Source organism: Rutidosis leptorrhynchoides, chromosome 2 (genome assembly GCF_046630445.1).
Source record: "Rutidosis leptorrhynchoides isolate AG116_Rl617_1_P2 chromosome 2, CSIRO_AGI_Rlap_v1, whole genome shotgun sequence".
NCBI lineage: Eukaryota > Viridiplantae > Streptophyta > Magnoliopsida > Asterales > Asteraceae > Rutidosis > Rutidosis leptorrhynchoides.
Window position 1 is genome coordinate 41,108,624 of NC_092334.1, and position 18,593 is coordinate 41,127,216.

Here is an 18,593-nt window from a genome sequence, read left to right on the forward strand (position 1 = left end):
ATTATTAAACCGAATATCGTCCCTTTAAGTCTGGTAACCTAAGAATTAGGGAAATGGCCCCTAATTGACGCGAATCCTAAAGATAGATCTATGGGCCTAACAAATCCCATTCTGGAATTTGGAATGCTTTAGTACTCCGATTTAAATGGTGATTGCGATTGCCAATATTTATGGCATACTTGCGAGTATGCGGGGGATATTCTATATGCATTTTGTTAATTTCGGTTACCAATGTTCATCATACGAATGATTTTTATACACTTGCGAGTGTAAGGTTGTTTATGAAAAATGAAATCTCGTGGTCTATTAAAATTATGGAATCGATGGATTATGATAAACTAATGAACTCACCAACCTTTTGGTTGACACTTTAAAGCATGTTTATTCTCAGGTATTAAAGAAATCTTCCGCTGTGCATTAGCTCATTTTAAAGATATTACTTGGAGTCATTCATGGCATATTTCGAAAGACGTTGCATTCGAGTCATTGAGTTCATCAAGATTATTATTAAGTCAATTATAGTTGGATGTATTATGAAATGGTATGCATGTCGTCAACTTTAGATGTAAAGAAAGTTTGTCTTTTAAAAACGAATGCAATGTTTGTAAAATGTATCATATAGAGGTCAAATATCTCGCGATGTAATCAACTATTGTGAATCGTTTATAATGTATATGAACGGGTCCTTTCAGTTATGGCCGATTTTTGTCATGAACTATTGCTAAATTAAGTAGTGTAACATGTTTAGGTAGTTAAATGATCCAAACATTGATCCTAAACATGATTTTTGAGCATCAAAATAGACTTTTTAAGTATAAAATTCATGAACTTGATTAATTTGATATAAATGCCATTTGAAACTTGTTTAATTGCTAGTAATGATTATTTTGACATATTATTTGAGATAAAAGCTTATGAACTTTGTAAACATTTTCATATGTGCTTATTTGAGAAATTGTAGAATTGATAAAAATATGAAAATGAGTATAAGTTTAATATGGATTAAACATGTTATTGTAATTGTTTTAATTTGTTATTTTGCTAACACTAATGCATATTTGGATGCACAAATTTTGTGTTTAATGTGTTTTGCAGAGAAATACAGATACGGACGGTGCATCATCGTCTAGGCAACCTGATCCGAAACCACAGCCAGAGATGCAATATCACGAACTAGAACAACAACCGGAACAACAACCTGAACAACAACAACATTATGATCAGCAAGTACCATACTATGAACCCGTACCACAATTTTTTATTACCTACGTAGTATTTCCCGCTCACCATATAATAGAAAACCCAACAATTCATGAAGAACAGTTGCATCCCAATTTAAGGATTGATAGAAGTTGGAGAGATTACCCGACGTACCAAAGTAACAAATTTAAGCTTTGGACAAAAAATGTAGAAGTACCAAGGGTAATAGATTGGGAGCCTTTAGAAAGGGTCCACCTAGCTAACCCAGTTACGCAGCATCTAATCCAAAGGTATGCCAGCTCTTCTTTTTCCGATTGGGAATGTTTATTTACCACTTGTAGGCTTGTATATAAAGAGTGGTGTGTTGAGCTAATGAGTACTATAGCTTTTAATAAGGATGTAGATAGGTTAGACGATAAGAGTTTTCTTAGATTTTTACTTGGCCGTAGGATGTACAGGATGTTCATGCTGGACATGGCCAGGGCTATACAGATTTACACTCCCGCTGAATTACTATCACCTGATTGTACAAATTTGATTTATCATGGTGAGCGGGTAGATAGAAATTTTGACGCTAACGCCATCTGGAGGCGTATGTCAAATTATAATATTTTTACGCGGGGAGGAAGACACTTCTATTTAGATATTAATAAAGCCGAGCTTTGTATAACACATAGATTCTTAGCAAACTCGATTACACAAAGAGGTAACAACAAGGAGAAAATGACCTTACACGATTTATTTTACCTTAAGTGCATTCGAGACACTAGAGGCTTTGTTAATATCCCCTACTGTGTTGGTTTTTATCTGTCCAAAATGGTGGAAGGTATATAGGAAGGGGGAATAATAGGAGGATGTATTTTTGTTACTCTCATTGGAGAGTATTTAGGTGTAGATAGGGATCAAGGGGGTCCGATGATGGTATGTAGGGAACAGGACGAGACTTTAGGTTTGCAAGTCTATCAAGGTGCAAAGGTATTGACTAGGAGACGCAATCAGGCAATACATTATCAGGGCCGCCATCCACAGGTAGAGAGGGGTTCAGATGAGGAGATGGAGGAAGCGGATGACATTAGGGATGTCATTAGGGATAGTGCTACTGACGTTTTCCAGCGTATAGATGAGGTAGAAATGACTAATGAGGATAGGCATCATCGGTATGAGCAGTGGCAAGCTGCGAATGAGTATGAGACTTTTAGGCGACACCAACACGATAGCTGGCAAGTTCATAAGCACCAAATCATGAGTCAGCTATCATATCAGTTACCAAATAACTACATCCCGACTCGACCTGCTTCTATCCACCACATCAGCCTGACATGCGACCACCTTATGACCTGTACGACCCCAACCAAGCCTACCAGAACACCTATCACCAACCATGGAACCCGAACGATGATATGAACTGAAACCCCTATCCAAATCAATAGTGTTCCATTGGTGATGTCTTCCCTTTTATTATTTTTATCTATTTATGTTAAACATTTAACATTTTAATACCTTAATGTAATGTTTAATATTTTTATTATTTTGTACTAATATTTTATTTTTGTAATTTGAAAGTGGGATATTAAGTCCCATTTCAAAATACCATGCATGTTTATATTTGTATTGTATGTATTCTATCTCATGTACACAACAGGGTAGAACATCGCATTTTCAAAGACTGGCATTAAGTTCAGCAAAAACAAATAATTTTGACGACAAGATGCAAAATAAATGTGAAATAACAACAGACGGAATGAACAAATGAAGTGCACCATTTATCATTCAAAGCATACAACAATATGTTTAGAAACTTTGGTAAAATTTTAATCATCTTTTTACGCTAATCACCCTCAATAATTTAAATTGTTACTGATTTCTTGCGAATGAGGGCATTGCAAGATCTTAAGTGTGGGAAGGGGTTAAATTCTTTCGGGTTTTAAAATTTTAGTTTAAACACTTGGTTACCATTAAAAATACTAGTAACGCAGTAGTTGTATTAGAATCTAGTGCTCTCTGATAATAAAGAACAACCCTAGTCTTATATACTGACTACCCAATTCTAGTAAAATTTTTAAATTTTTTTCAAATAAATGAATTCAAAATCATGTTTATACATATTTATGAACGATAAAACTAGGTGTTAACACTGAAATTATTGTTACCACGGAAAGGACATAAATTGAGAAACAACCCAAAATGCTTAAATTCATTTAAAATGGAATAGAGGAGAATAAAAAGGCAATGAAAGGAAAATAAAAGCCGAGTGTGGGAAAAATTTACCAAGTTATTTAGAATATATATCACATATTTTTGTACAAATAATTGAAATTACTTTTGTTTTGGACGATATTAATTAGTTTTACCCAGTTTATTGTAATATAAATGGAATTTAAAAGGAAGTAAAGTCTTCCGATAAAATGACACGCGCTTCTTGATTTAGGTCAGGAAGTTGTCGTCCAGACCAGTTGTAGAGTCTACGAAAAACCTTGAAAAATTTTCTCCAAAATCATGTGGAAATCCACGGACCTCAGCATCAAACAGGGTCGCCAAGTGGTCAGACTTATCCTAACCATGAGAGGATCTGTCTCGTACAATGGGGGGCACCGTGCAAATTAGCTTATAAGACTAATGAATCAGATCCCCAGAAAGGATAATCTCCTTAAAGATCAAAAATCAGCTTTTAAGCCTGATATTATTCAATCCTTGAGATTGACTATAAAGATTGAGAATTCAAACTCATGGAATTCGATGATATCTAAACTCAAACTTGAACGAGAAAATATTTTGATCAAATTACAAACCGATTTGTTTTCTGAAAACCCATTTTTAATGCGTTCATTACCATTGAACGTAAAATCCTAAGAATTCACCGAAATTCATTAGGTCACCTGAACCAAATTGGGTGTCAACCGTAAGAACGGTGGTTGCACAGCATGGTCGAATACAGGACCTTGTGCCAGACCAAAAAACTACAGGGTGATCTTTACTATCGCTCCTACAAAGGATAGTAATTGCATCCGACACGATATAGACCATAATCAAAAGCATGTCATTCGACATTGCCTTAACAGTTGCTTGTTCAACGCTTTCCTTTACAACCAGACGGTAGTTTACCAAAAGGTAATATACGGAGCAAGTATACTGGATGTGTTGCTTTCCCAATACAAGGTTAGCATGTGGGTGACACAAAACCACAAGTTTTGAGCTAAAATTTTCAAATCTGAAACCCACAAAACCCACAAAAACAATTTGACAAGCACCGGTGAAGGGTTATTCCGGAAAACTTATCTAGGGTAAAAGCTAGATTGAATTTTCAAAAGATCAAATGTTTTCATAAAGATCCAATTTCCTAAAGGATCTAAATTTTTATATTTATGTGGGACTGTAAACCACATCGTTACTACTATTGTTCATGCCGCCGTATTAAAATCACTGATGTACAAAGTGTGAAGAATAATGAATTGATTCTAGTAAAGCTATATTCAAGTTCTATATTGCTTGAGGATAAGCAACGCTCAAGTGTAGGAATATTTGATAATGCTAAAAACGAACATATATTTCATAGCATTATCCTTCAAGAAAGATAAGCTTTTAGTTGCAATTGTTCTATTTACAAGTGATATTCGTTTAAATAATAAAAGGTGAAGACAAAAGACAGATTCGACGATTTGAAGACGCAAACGACCAAAAAGCTAAAAAGTACAAAGTACAATCCAAGTGGTTCAAATTATTGATGAGAAACGTCTAAAAGTTACAAGATTACGAGCCGCAAAACGCAAAGTACAAGATATTAAATCGTACGAAAGGACGTTCGAAAATTCGAAACCGGGACATGAACCAACTATCAACGAGCGATGCAACGGAGCTAAAATTACAAGTCAACTATGCACACGAATATAATATAATATATAAATAATTCTATAAATTATTTATATATTATATTTATATTAAAAACCGTCGACAAACTAGCAAACAAATCATTATGAGCTGGAATCTGAAGCCATGCGATCGCATGGCCTAGAAGCACAATTTCCGTGCGATCGCATGGGGCCAAAAGTCAGGCCAAGTGCTATAAATTGCAACATTTTCAGCCGAGTTTTACACATCTTTTTCCTTCCTTTCTCTGCACTCTCTCAACATATATATATATATATATATATATATATATATATATATATATATATATATATATATATATATATATATATATATACATATTTTATAATTTTAATTTTAATTTAAGATTAATAATAATAAGGTTATAGTGGCGAATGTTCTAAGTTTGTAAGTCGAAATTCTGTCCGTGTAACACTACGCTATTAATACCCATTGTAAGTTATGTTCAATCTTTTTAAATTAATGTCTCGTAGCTAAGTTATTATTATGCTTATTTAAGCCGAAGTAATCGTGATGTTGGAATAAATATTAAGACGGGGTAATTGGGCTTTGGAGCATAATTGTGGTTTTAACAAAAGAACGACACTTGTGGAAATTAGACTATGGGCTATTAATGGGCTTTATATTAACTAAACGATACCTCGTTAATTTAATATAAAGGTTAAAATTTTACGTATCTATTTATAACCACATACGCTTAATCGGGTACGGTGGGCGGGATATCTATAAATACAAATTATTGTTCATTTTACCGGACACGGGAATGGATTAATAGTTAATGGACTCATTAAAACAGGGGTGGATTACATTCAAGGGTAATTGGTGTAATTGTTAACAAAGTAGTAAAACCTTGGATTACACGCAGTCGATAACCTGGTGTATTCATTAAACAAAGTATTAAGACCTTGTTACAGTTCGAATCCCCAATTAGTTGGAATATTTGACTTCGGGTATAAGGATAATTTGACGAAGATCCTCGCACTTTATATTTATGACTGATGGACTATTATGGACAAAATCGTATGGACATATCGAATAATCCAGGACAAAGGACAATTAACCCATGGTAATAAATTAAAATCAACACGTCAAACATCATGATTACGGAAGTTTGAATAAGCATAATTCCTTTAATTATATCTCATCGCACTTTTATTTACTGTCATTTTATTTATTGCACTTTTAATTATCGTACTTTTAATTATCGCATTTTTATTTATCGTCATTTACTTTACACTTTAAATTAAGTTATTTTTATATTTAATATTTTACATTAGGTTTTAATTGTGACTAAAGTTTTAAAATCGACAAACCGGTCATTAAACGGTAAAACCCCCCCTTTTTATAATAATAATAATATTACTTATATATATTTATACAAATATAGTTTTAAAAAATATAGCGTTAAACTTGGCTAGCTCCCTGCGGAACGAACCAGACATACTAAAAACTACACTACTCTACGATTAGGTACACTGCCTATAGTGTTGTAGCAAGGTTTAGGTATATCCACTCTAATAATAAATAAATAACTTGTGTAAAATTGTATCGTATTTAATAGTATTTCACAATAAAAATATAACTATTTCGTATACACCTCGCATAACATCAATGACCCTTCACTTCCTCTTCTGTCGGGTACGGGAGGCAGGTCCATAATTCCTCGACCTATCACGTTCCGCCTCCAACGCAGCTACCCTGGCAGTCAAGGCTGCTATCAATCTCGCCATCTCAGCGAACCTCACTTCTGCCTCATACGTATAAGTATTTATACTTGTGACCCTTTCGTCCAAACTATCAAGATCATCGGGGTGCGGGTATGTCCTAGCAATATCACTCAAAGCATTAACACGATCAACTACATCCCTGTTGCGGTTAGTATGAATCAAATCCAATGCATAAAGGTTCACGGGATGATTGGGTATCTGATGCGGAGCAGGTGCTGGTGCTGGGGAAGGAGCAGGTGCATTCACCTCTGCGACACTCGAGTCGTTGCTACTGTTTCCTGAATCCTGTGACATCTGGCTCACAATGCAAGAACACAAACGAACGGATTAGCCAAGTAAATAACGTTAGTCACAAAGTACTCATGTACTGACTAAGTCCTGTTCGTAGTCTAGACTCGTCAAGTTGTCCTAATGACCATATCAGACACTCTAATGCAAGTCCTAGTTTCCCTACGAATCGTTAGCTCTGATACCAACTATAATACCATTATAGATTGGGTAAATACCCACCCAGTGCCTTTCCTGCGAACATGGTGACCACTGAGCCTTCCTCATACACTGATTTTACGGCCCGCGTTTCCGCCAAACTGCCAACCCTACTACAAAGGGATCGCAAGGGGTAAGATCCAATGCTTCGTCACAGGTAACACTATGAGAACCCCCTCTACAATTAACTTGACCAACAAAGCGTAGCCCGTTTATGTGCCCGACTCCCGCAGAACGTCAAACCGATAACTACCTTTGTTAGTCGTAGTTAGACCAGCTCTAATACCAACTATAACACCCCGCCAAATTTCCATCTGACGGTGCATTAATCCAGGTCCCACAGTTAACAGTTACGCCCTCTATATGAGACGTTTAAAGCAATAACATTTAATTTTGATAAAAGTTGACTTTCAAAAACATAAGTTAATATTCCTAACATAGAAACACTGTTGTGATCATAACCACAAGCCAACAGTATTTAAACAGTTATAAAAGTTTTAAATGCGAAAGTAAATAATGTTCATTAAATCAAATGCTGACTCCACGGCCAGACATGCAGCAAACACAGCGGAAACCTACCTCTTAAGGACCTGAGAATAAAAACATGAAAAAAAAGGTCAACAATAATGCTGGTGAATCTACAGGTTTAAAGTAATGTAGCAGTATCTAAAAAACAGTTATCAGAAAAATAGTTTAGTTTCCTTGACCATGAGATTTTAACGTTTGCATAATCTGAGCACCTGAATACTAGCAATGACCCGAGTATAGAAGCCACTATACCCGTATTTACCTCCTAAAATGTTATACACTTGTTCGAGAGTATCTAATGTTCAAAATAAATGCACCACAGTTATTATAGCGGGTGAGGTTGTCAACCTAACGGATCCGTTCATCTAAATTGTGCTTACACCGATGGAATTAAAAGTATTCAAGCTAGAGGCTTTGTGAACAAACTCAGTACACATATATAGTACTCGTGTCAATACAAAAGCATTTAAAATGTAAATATAACAGCGTGTATTCTCATCTTTGAAAACATGTAAAAAGCGGGACTGTAGACTCACCTTTGAATAAGCTTGGATGACAGACAAAAACTTGTACGGTTTACAGCTTAGTAAGGCAACCTAAGTATACGTATATAGGTTGGTTAATATATGTATCTTAAATAAGGGTGGTTTCATAGTATAAGTTGTCTTATTGCTCGACTCGACGCGTTTCAAAGTAAAAGTCAACTATATCATGCAAGTCAAACAAAGTCAACAAAGTCAAACCGAAAGTCAAACTTGGTCAAAGTAGTCAACTAAAGTCAACATCGATAGGTTCATGTTAAATGTTGGTCAACATATCAAACCTAAGTCAAACAATACGTTTCAGGTCATGAATGATCGTTTTCACAATTTCAGTTTATCGTTGTGCACAAAGTTCATGAACACGTAGCATCCTTAGCACAATATCTCATAGTAAAAAATTTACGTAAATATGGAAAACTCCATATCATAAATATACTTAAAATCGATTCCAAAAAGTCCAGCCAAGGACTCATACGATAATTCAAAGTCAGGAATCAGAAGGGGTACATTTGGGGTTTGCCCAGTCAATTTCTGACCGCGCACTGATTTCGTTTTGGATATAACCGGAGTTAGAAACATGAAATTGATACAATACTAGTGGACATAGTTCAAGTACAAGTCAACGTAACACATATAAAAAATATAGTAAATTTTGTTTAGCTAATTTGTACAGTTTATTTATGCAAGTTGGATGTTCAGTTTTTCAGCTCAAATCAGAATCCACATAAAGTACGGCTCTATTGTGCCCAATGCGTAAGGTTTCAGAGATTTAAATAAGCTAAAAAAAAGTCACATATCATGTTAAAATTCATATTCCAGAAGCTTACATGCTCATTCAATAAACACAATCCACAGAGTATAAAACAGAGAGCAATTTACAGATTCGATTCTAGATTAGTTAGTCACATTCGCACGCGATTATCCGAAGATCTAGATACAATTAGCCTATTATATCTACATGAAAAGTGAAGTAATTTTTGTGTAGATTTCAAATATGCAAAGCTTTAATCACAGAAGTTAAAACATTTTATCATACAAGGTTATATTCATGCAAGTGCTTTATAAAACTACTTTTACACTAATTCATGCATATCTCTGGTTATACATAAGCAAACGATATGATATCCTAGTCTAAATTGAGTGTTTTTAAATTATATTTCCAATGGTATAAGTTTCACATGCCAATTCGTTATCTAACAATTCCAGATTTCTGATCAATCACGAAAACACAACGTTAATTTCAATTAAGCATAACTTGATCATCCGGAAACGAAATCAAGCGAATCCAAAGCCTAAACTCAATAGTTTTTGGCAAGGAATCTGAATATAACATAATAATTAACATTTGAAAAACTTAATTTTTCTAATCATGCAAAAACAAATTCATTTTTAAACCCTAGCGCATCAAACAATCAAAATAACGATAACGATTAACACGTACGCGTATAGACTTGAGAAATTGACAACATAACTATGAAACTTTATTGAAAATGAGATTTTTAAGATTAGGGTTCATGCAAATATACCTTAGATCAACAAATCATTTATACCAACGCGTAGCTATCGACGTGAATTGCAACTTTCGTGTTGAAGGTTTTATCAAAAATTGAAAATTGAGGGTTATGGTATGGTGATGGTGGTCGACGAGTAGGAGAGGGAGGGAGAGGATCGACTGCACAATTTTTCTAGTGAGGGTTTTACCTAAGTTTTGTTAATACTTCTATTTATACCAACCCTAGTTCTCTTAAATTGCACATAAGTCCACCAAGTAATCAAAATTAAACATAAAAGGGTGGGGAGGGGGTGGTTCGGCGGAGTATGGCCCATGGGGTACTCCCGGGCTCGTGTTTTGCAATTTCGTATAATCATGGCTCGTTTCAAGTGTCGTTTAGTCGTACCGAAGGCCCGGAATGCTAAACCGATCGTTAAACGCAACCAAACGTTAATTTATTACAAACCCAATAATTTAATTATTTTTAAAAAGTTAAAAATTAATAAATTAATTATTAAAATAAACCCGAACGTTTCGTTGCTCAAAAAGCAGTTATCAAAATCGTATCGTTTTTATCGTATTACATTATCCGAAATATTTATTTGAATTAATATCAACCCATATTAATTATTATAACCCTCCAAAGGTTAAGTACGCATTTATTACACATAAACACATAAAAGTTAAATAATCGTCGTTAAATAAACTAACGGAAGGTTAACGAAAGTAACGGAAAAAGCAGGGTTGTTACATGAATGTTATTATTTTGGCGGGAAAACGCTCGAAGAAGTAATATATAACAATTATCGTGTTTTTCGAGCGTATGTTGAGGTTTTAGACATTAGGGTTTAGATATTAGGGTTTAGATATTAGGGTTTATAGGGTTTAGATATTAAGGTTTAGAAATTTAGGGTTTATGGTTTAGATTTAGGATTTAGATTGAGTTTTTAACACGAACGGTTTAGAGTTTAGGGTTTAGGGTTTGCTGTTTTGAGTTTATGGAATAAACCCAAAACACCAAACACTAAACCCTAAACCCTAAACCCTAAACTCTAAACTCTAAATCGGGCTAAATTTTACTTCACAAAACATGAAAAAAAAAACGTTAACATTCTTTACGAACAATATTATCTTGAAGGTTATTTTTGTCGATCGTTTTCCCGCCTAAATAATAACATTCATCACGAAGTGTCTTTTCTAAATGTTCTTATTTTCATCCAATCTATAATGTTGGTGAATAAAGTTTTTTCAAAAAATGAAAATATTTTTTTTTTAGTTTCCCCCCGCTTCCCCCCGATTGGTTACTTCCCCATTGATCCTGCCTATTATATATATATATATATATATATATATATATATATATATATATATATATATATATATATATATATATATATATATATATATATATATATATATATATTAAATATTAAATATTAAACTTATCATCCATATAAAATCTATTTAGTTTGTATTAAGTGTGTTTGGATGAAATTGGCTTGTAGTTGGAGTTTATTTTTTAAGCGAGAACCTTAAGCTTATGTCGTATAAGTGTTTAGTAAATTAGTTGGAGCTTATGTATGTAAAATGACATAAAGAACACAAAATAAATTATGTATAATGATTTAAGGAGTAATAATGTAATCTTATTTTTCATAAGCTCCTAACTCATTTTCAAAAGCTACTTCAAGCAGCTTAATTTTTCGGAGCTTATAATTTTCGTAAGTTCTTAAATATTTGTCTGTCAAACATGTCTAAAAGCCGGAACTTATGAAAAAAAATAAGTTTAAGCTCTCATAAGCTTCTAAAAGTTTGTTTGTCAAACACACCCATTATGCATTATGAAAGGATATATATACGTTTAATGTTGTTAAATTATAAATAAAAAGAAAAAACATTACTGGACAAATAATTACTATTACGTTCCTAAATGTATACATGTAATTACATTACAAATATTAAACTTATACTCCGTACTTCATATACAACTAGTGAAATGACCCGTAAAATCACGGGTTTGTTTAAATAAACAATTTAAAGACATATTTTAGGTATTAAGTGAATGTAAATGCTAAAGTCATTTATATTAATGACCCGTTTGACTAAGAAATTTGTCATTGTTTTTACAAATATATAGAGACATAGTAACGTAATTAATTTAGTAAAAAGAATCCATATTTAAATATTAGTAATATAATTATTATATTAAAAGTAAATAATAATAATAATAATAATAATAATAATAATAATAATAATAATAATAATAATAATAATAATAATAATAATAATAAAGTTCGCTCAAAGTTGAGTATTTATATTTTTAATAATAATAATAATTAGTAATAATAAATGCCTTTTATTTTTTTTTAAATTAAAATACAATTATTATATAGAAGTTGTACAATATGCTTTAAAATTTGGGTGTTCTGTAGAAGATTTTACAATTTAGGAGATATTAGTATTTTCTTTTATAAAAGATTTTGTATTATTTTTTAATTAAATTAATATAAAATTATGACATCATCATTATAAAAATTAAAGGGTAATTAATTTAATGATAACATCATCATTTTAAAATTTTATATGACTATATAGATTCGTGCCAGTATCACCTGTTAATTAGATGGCACGAAGTTTCTTTCGGTTCACTTGGTTGGAATTAAAGGGAATACAGGTTGCATATGCCTCTGTCGATAGCATCTTGCGAGTTTTTTTTTTTTTTTTTTTTAAATATTCTAACAAGCAAGATTAGACTTGTATATTAACACCACTATATATGTACATAGTTTTAGCCAGGAGCAAATTAAAAGATACAAACTTTTGCAGCAAAAATATACAGAAAAATAATCATTAATCTCTATGATTAATCAACCGGTGCCGCCTCTATTTTGTAGCAGAACATTGAAGCTAGGATTGATGAGCCAATCGAGACAACTTTTTTTTGAACTTCTTACTAATCAATTGATAACTTTTAACTTGTATAACATTGACAATCGATATTGGAATCCAAGCCACATTTCAAAAGACTTTGTTGTTCCTGTGATGCCACATTATATAGGTGATACCACATTGTTGCGTTCCAAATTAGTTTCCCTTTTACATATTTAATGGAAGCCGGAGTTTCAAGTGACACTGAACTACACGAGGTTGTGCTAACATCAATCCCCCACCAACGAGAGATAGCTTCCCATAGATTATTAACCATTTTACAACAAACTAGCTAGAGCGTGTTTCACGGACTCTAAGTCATCATTACATAACGGACATATAGCAGAATCCATATCTATTACTCTTTTATCTAATTCAATGCAAACCAGCAAGTCTCCAACTTTCTTTTGGAATGAGTTTGTAAAATCCACCCCAAGTGTATCCATGGATCTGCTCGCTTAAATGATTTGTGACCATGTCGATCCCAAGCTTTTGTATTCTTGTTAATGTTAGTAATAAAAAAAACTCTCATCCCCATAAAAGCTAGAGATAACTTTAACCTAATAAGCATCTTGATTAGTTTTAAATCTCCACCACCACTTCCTCAGAAGTGCTAGGTTTTTTGAGATTAAACTCGAGATATCCAACCCCTCCCGATAAGGTAAAATAACATGATCTCACTTAACTCAACATAATTTCTTTTCTTGACCGAACCCACCCAAAAAAAAAAAAAAAAATGCATAGGGATTCAAGAAGTTTGAGCACACATGCTGGAGCTCAGAAAATAGAAAATAAATAAATTGGCAAGATGCTTAATACTGATTTTACCAACGTTAATCAACCTCTAAATGAGAGTGACTTTGCTTTCCATTCTGATAACCGGTTTGTGAATTTATCCACAACAGACTGCGAACGGATTACTTTGTTCATCTTGATACTGATTAGCAGTCCCAGGTAGGTGAAGGGCAAATCACCACATGAACAACCAAATTTATTTATGGCCCACGCTGCTTCTGACCTCTTGATGCGATGCCAAATAGGCTGCTCTTATGAAAATTAATCTTCAATCTCGAAAGATCCCAAAAACACATAAGCAGCTTCATAATACTCGAGACATTTTCATGACTCCGCTCACCAAAAAGTAATGTATCATCTGCGTACTTGATATCACCAAAATTATACATGTTTTCGCACGTCAATTGTTGGAAATATCCGTCTAATTTTAAGGTTAAAAGTAATGTTTTAAGTATTTTAAGAGTAAAACTTGATAAAAGGCGATTTATTGTCTGAATGTAGAAAACGTCGTATTTTGAGGAAGAATTGGTCAATTTTTTGATAGAAGATAAAAAGAAGGCAAAAGATTGAAAGAATTCAGAAAGAAACAGAAACAGTCAACACAGCCGACGGCTATTAAAGGGCCAGTTGAATGAAGAAAGAGATGTCGACTGTTGAATAGTTGCCGGCTATCATGAAGAATTTCTGGGTTTTTGGTCGTAGATCATGATGATAGATGACGGCTAAAAAAGAGATGTCGGCTCGAAATAATTACGAAATTTGTGTAATAAGTCGGTGGATCAAAAGAGTCGCCGGCTATGCTTTACAGTCGCAGGCTAAATGTGATTTCGAGGTGAAGCCTATAAATAAGAGACCATTTGAAACAGAAGATATACAGTTTTTTCTCTCACTTTTAATTCTGAATTTTTGCCAGTTTAGAACTTTTAGTACATTAGGGTTTCAATTACGCTATTTAATTACTTAGTTCGATTCAAATTTCAAGGCTTATTACATCTTCATTAATTGTACGAATTCTTATTTCACTTTCAGTTTCTTTAATGTCTTATTATATTTCAATTGCACGTTTACTTTACTTTTAATCATAAGCTAAATTTGTTAGTATTTGCTTAGATGTAGTAAACCCTAGAAAAGATTGTCATCATATGATATAAGGCTATTGTGACATAACTGATTGTATGCTTAATCACTTAACATTGTTATATTAGATCTTATGATTAGTTTGGTTGCATGGGCATTAACATGAACCGAGAACCATTAGTTCTAGGTTTTTGCTTTTACTAGGTTATTCTTATTGAATTGTTACTTGAGATGGTTATGTAGATTAGACTTATGAACCTGGCAGGTTTAATCATTAACTTGTGCCAATCCATTATCAAATTTAGTAATGGTGTAAATTTGTTAGTTACCCGCTACTAGGTTAGGTGAAGTTAACAAACTGAACTAAAGATTAAGTCATACTTTCTAGTTAATTGATTATGAGCTGTTTAACTATTCAAGATTAGTTTGGCCAACTAATTAAGCTTAGGAAGATAGTGTCAGTTATAGGTTATTGGTCGACAACTGTAATTGCATGATCAACTCAATATCTTAGTACTTTAATTAAAAGACAGTCTGCGCTAGGGTGTATGAAATTTAAGGGAATACCTTTTTATTTATTGAATTTTTATTAAACAATTCTACAATTTTCAAAGCTCCCAACCAAAATCCATGTTAGTATTCAATTGATTAACTATTCCAACACACTTCTCCCTGTGAAACGTACTTTACTTATTGTTATTCACATTACTACACTGGTCGGGCCTAGTTGCACGTAGTGTGATAATTAACAATAATTAGTGGTAAATTTTAAGGGTATATAATATCAAATCAACGTTTTGAGGCCACTTCTAGAGAGTAGTGTCTAGTTGAATTGTTAGTTACTGTAATTGATCGATCCTTCCGTAGGCTAAAAACCCTACGAAAGTTAATTTTTCTATTTTTACACTTGGTTTGTGTTAAAGTGTGTGTAGTCCCTAATTCAAATGGAGGAACTTACTATGGAAGAGATGATGAAAGCCGCTAGAAAAAGGAATGAGCATGCAATTTCACAACCCAAGACCAATGAGGACTTCGAAATCAAAGGTCAGTTTCTCGACCTCATCAGGGATAGTTGCCAATTTAGTGGTAAAATTACCGAGGATGCTAAAAAGCACCTCTAAAATTTTGTTTAAATTTGTAGTTTTTTTAACTCAAAAATTTGGACTGTTATTTAGTCTATTTACGTATGTTTCCCTGGACACTCACCGAAGAAGCATGGATTGGCTCGAAGCCATGACTGAAGGAGAAATCTCCACTTGGAACCAAATGATGGATCAGTTCCTTAGCCACTTTTTTCCCTCTTAAATGGTAATGAAGTTGACTATGGAGAAAGAATGATTTAAGCAAGAGTCAACAGAAAGCCTTTATGAAACATGGATTAGTTTTAGAAAGATGTTGGGATTGTTTCCTTGACATGGTTTAAGCAATCTACAGGTCATACAATTCCTTTATAATGGTATTTTAGTAACACATAGAAAAGAATTAGATATAGTGTCAGGAGGTACAATCCTAAAGAAAACACCGGAAGAGATATATTCACTTATCTCTAACTTGACCGCACATGCACATGAATGGTACCAAGAAGCAGAGTCATCTGAGACTCAACAAGTGTCAAGTGTGGGGGAAAGTAGTCTACCTAAAGGTGTACAAGAAAAGATCTTGGCATTAGAAAAGAAGATTGAAGAGCTAACCTCAAGAAAGAAATCCCCAAGGAATGCAAGGAGGATCATTCCACTAAATATCATGGTAAAATGGGAGAAGAACACGGCCATTATTTGGGATATGTGAATAAGAAAGAAGTATCTATCAAAGAAGTTCTGGTAGAATTCATGAAGTTTCAAAACAAGAAAACAACAGACATAAAACGCTAGATAGCACAGTTACAATTAGAGCCACAAGGGGCAATACAAAACATTGAGAGGAACAAGGGATACCTTTCGTTACCGTTAGCCATTAGAGAACCAAGCACACTGCCTGTAAATACTTTTGATAACCCACGGGGGCAACAAATGATTAGTGTTATTACCACGCGAAGTGGCTTAGCTACAAAAGATCCAAAACCGCCAACTGAAAAAGAGGTGTCATTCGAGAAAACTCTCATAATATAAGATGTGTTTACATATAAAATCCTCAACCGAATCAGCATCCTTCCTTTCCTTTATTTGAATTAAATTCAAAATTATCCATTGTTCCTACAATACAAGCCCCCAATTATATATATATATATATATATATATATATATATATATATATATATATATATATATATATATATATATATATATATATATATATATATATATATATATATATATAAAATAAATTGAGCTAGAATAGATAATACAAATCTACCGACTACATTTCTGGCCTACCTCTTTTGGGACGATCTGGTACTTACACACACTAATCTACACTGATCGAGACTCTGACCGTTAATGCTAAAGTCGTAGTAGTATAGGTTTATAAATCTAAAGTTGTTGATTCCGCACACGCACACGACTGCACGCACTGCCGATCAACCAAGAAAAAGGCTAGTTAGAGGCCACATATTCCGTTCCGTCTAAAGGATGAGAAAGGAAAAGAGAGAGGCTCAAGCTGAAGATATTGCAAAGTTATTGAGAGATGTCTATAAAACTGTACGTTTAGTGGATGCCCTTATAGGGATCCCTAACTATGGGAAGTTTATAAAATACTTGCTTGCACAAAAGGGTAATTATGATGACATATCTACAGTCTCTTTGTCTGAGGAATGCTCTACAATACTCTCTAAGGTAAGTGAACCACCAAAGTTAGGAGATCGAGGGAGTATCAACATTTCATGTATATTAGGGAATAACAAAGTTTATGATGCACTGGTTGATTTAGGTGCTAGCATAAATCTTATGTCATATTCTCCATTCAAGAAGTTGGGATTAGGGAATCTTACACCTACTAAAATGGGGATAAGATTAGCCATTAGATCTTTCAACTATCCTGTAGGAGTGGCTGCAGATGTTCTAGTAAAAATCCATCATTTTACTTTCTTCGTTGACTTTGTGGTGTTAGAAATGGAGGAAGATCTCAAGGTACATTTGATCTTAGGACGAACTTTCCTTAATACTGCAGATGATATTTTGCACATTAAGAAAAGGGAACTTGATCTGGATATTGGAGATCAGTGAATGAATATTAATGCAGAGAAGGTAATGAACAATACGCAGAGATGAGGTGACATAGATTACCAGGCTGACATTGTTGATTCATCCATGAAAGGTGAACACCATGAGTTCTTACCAATGAAAACGAAAACCTCATCATTAGGTAATGAATTCGTTAAATTCATAGATGAAGAAGAATTAGATTGGGCTGTTGACTGGGTAGAAGATGTAAAAGAAGAAGAAGAAGGAATCGAGGAAGAGTTATTTCAACCACTCAACGAGGATGATGATTTAAGGATTAAGAGTTAGTTAGAGGAACTGCCAATGTTGGAACTGAAAGAGTTACCTTCACATCTGGGGCATACGTTTTTACAAGATGATAAGGATCTACATGTGATCATTTCATCTAAACTATCTCAAGATTAAAAGCATAAACTTCTGGATATGTTGAAAAGGCAATAAGGCATAAGCAAGCAATTGCTTAGAAGACACTGATATTCCTGGGATAAATCCAGCCTAATGTACTCATGGAATTCTTTTAGAGGATACTTCTAAACCAGTGGTACAAAGGCATCACAGGCTTAACCCAAATATGACAGAAGATGTAAAGAAAGAAGTAGTGAAATTGTTGGATGCATGACATATCTATCCAATCTCTGATAGCCCTTAGGTGAGTGCAGTACAATGTGTGCCTAAGAAGGGAGGCACAGCTGTGGTGAAGAATGAGAATGATGAAACCCGAACTGTTACCAGTTGGATGGTTTGTATTCACTATCACAAATGCAATGAAGCCACT

General features: G+C 33.7%; 1 protein-coding gene across 1 annotated transcript; it reads left to right on the forward strand.

Annotated features, from left to right (window-relative positions):
- Window positions 1-17,227: 17,227 nt before the first annotated feature.
- On the forward strand, window positions 17,228-17,821 carry LOC139887817 (uncharacterized). The gene has a single exon (XM_071870870.1). It carries the CDS (start codon window positions 17,228-17,230, stop codon window positions 17,819-17,821), a length of 594 nt encoding a protein of 197 aa, XP_071726971.1.
- The last annotated feature ends 772 nt before the right edge of the window (window positions 17,822-18,593 follow it).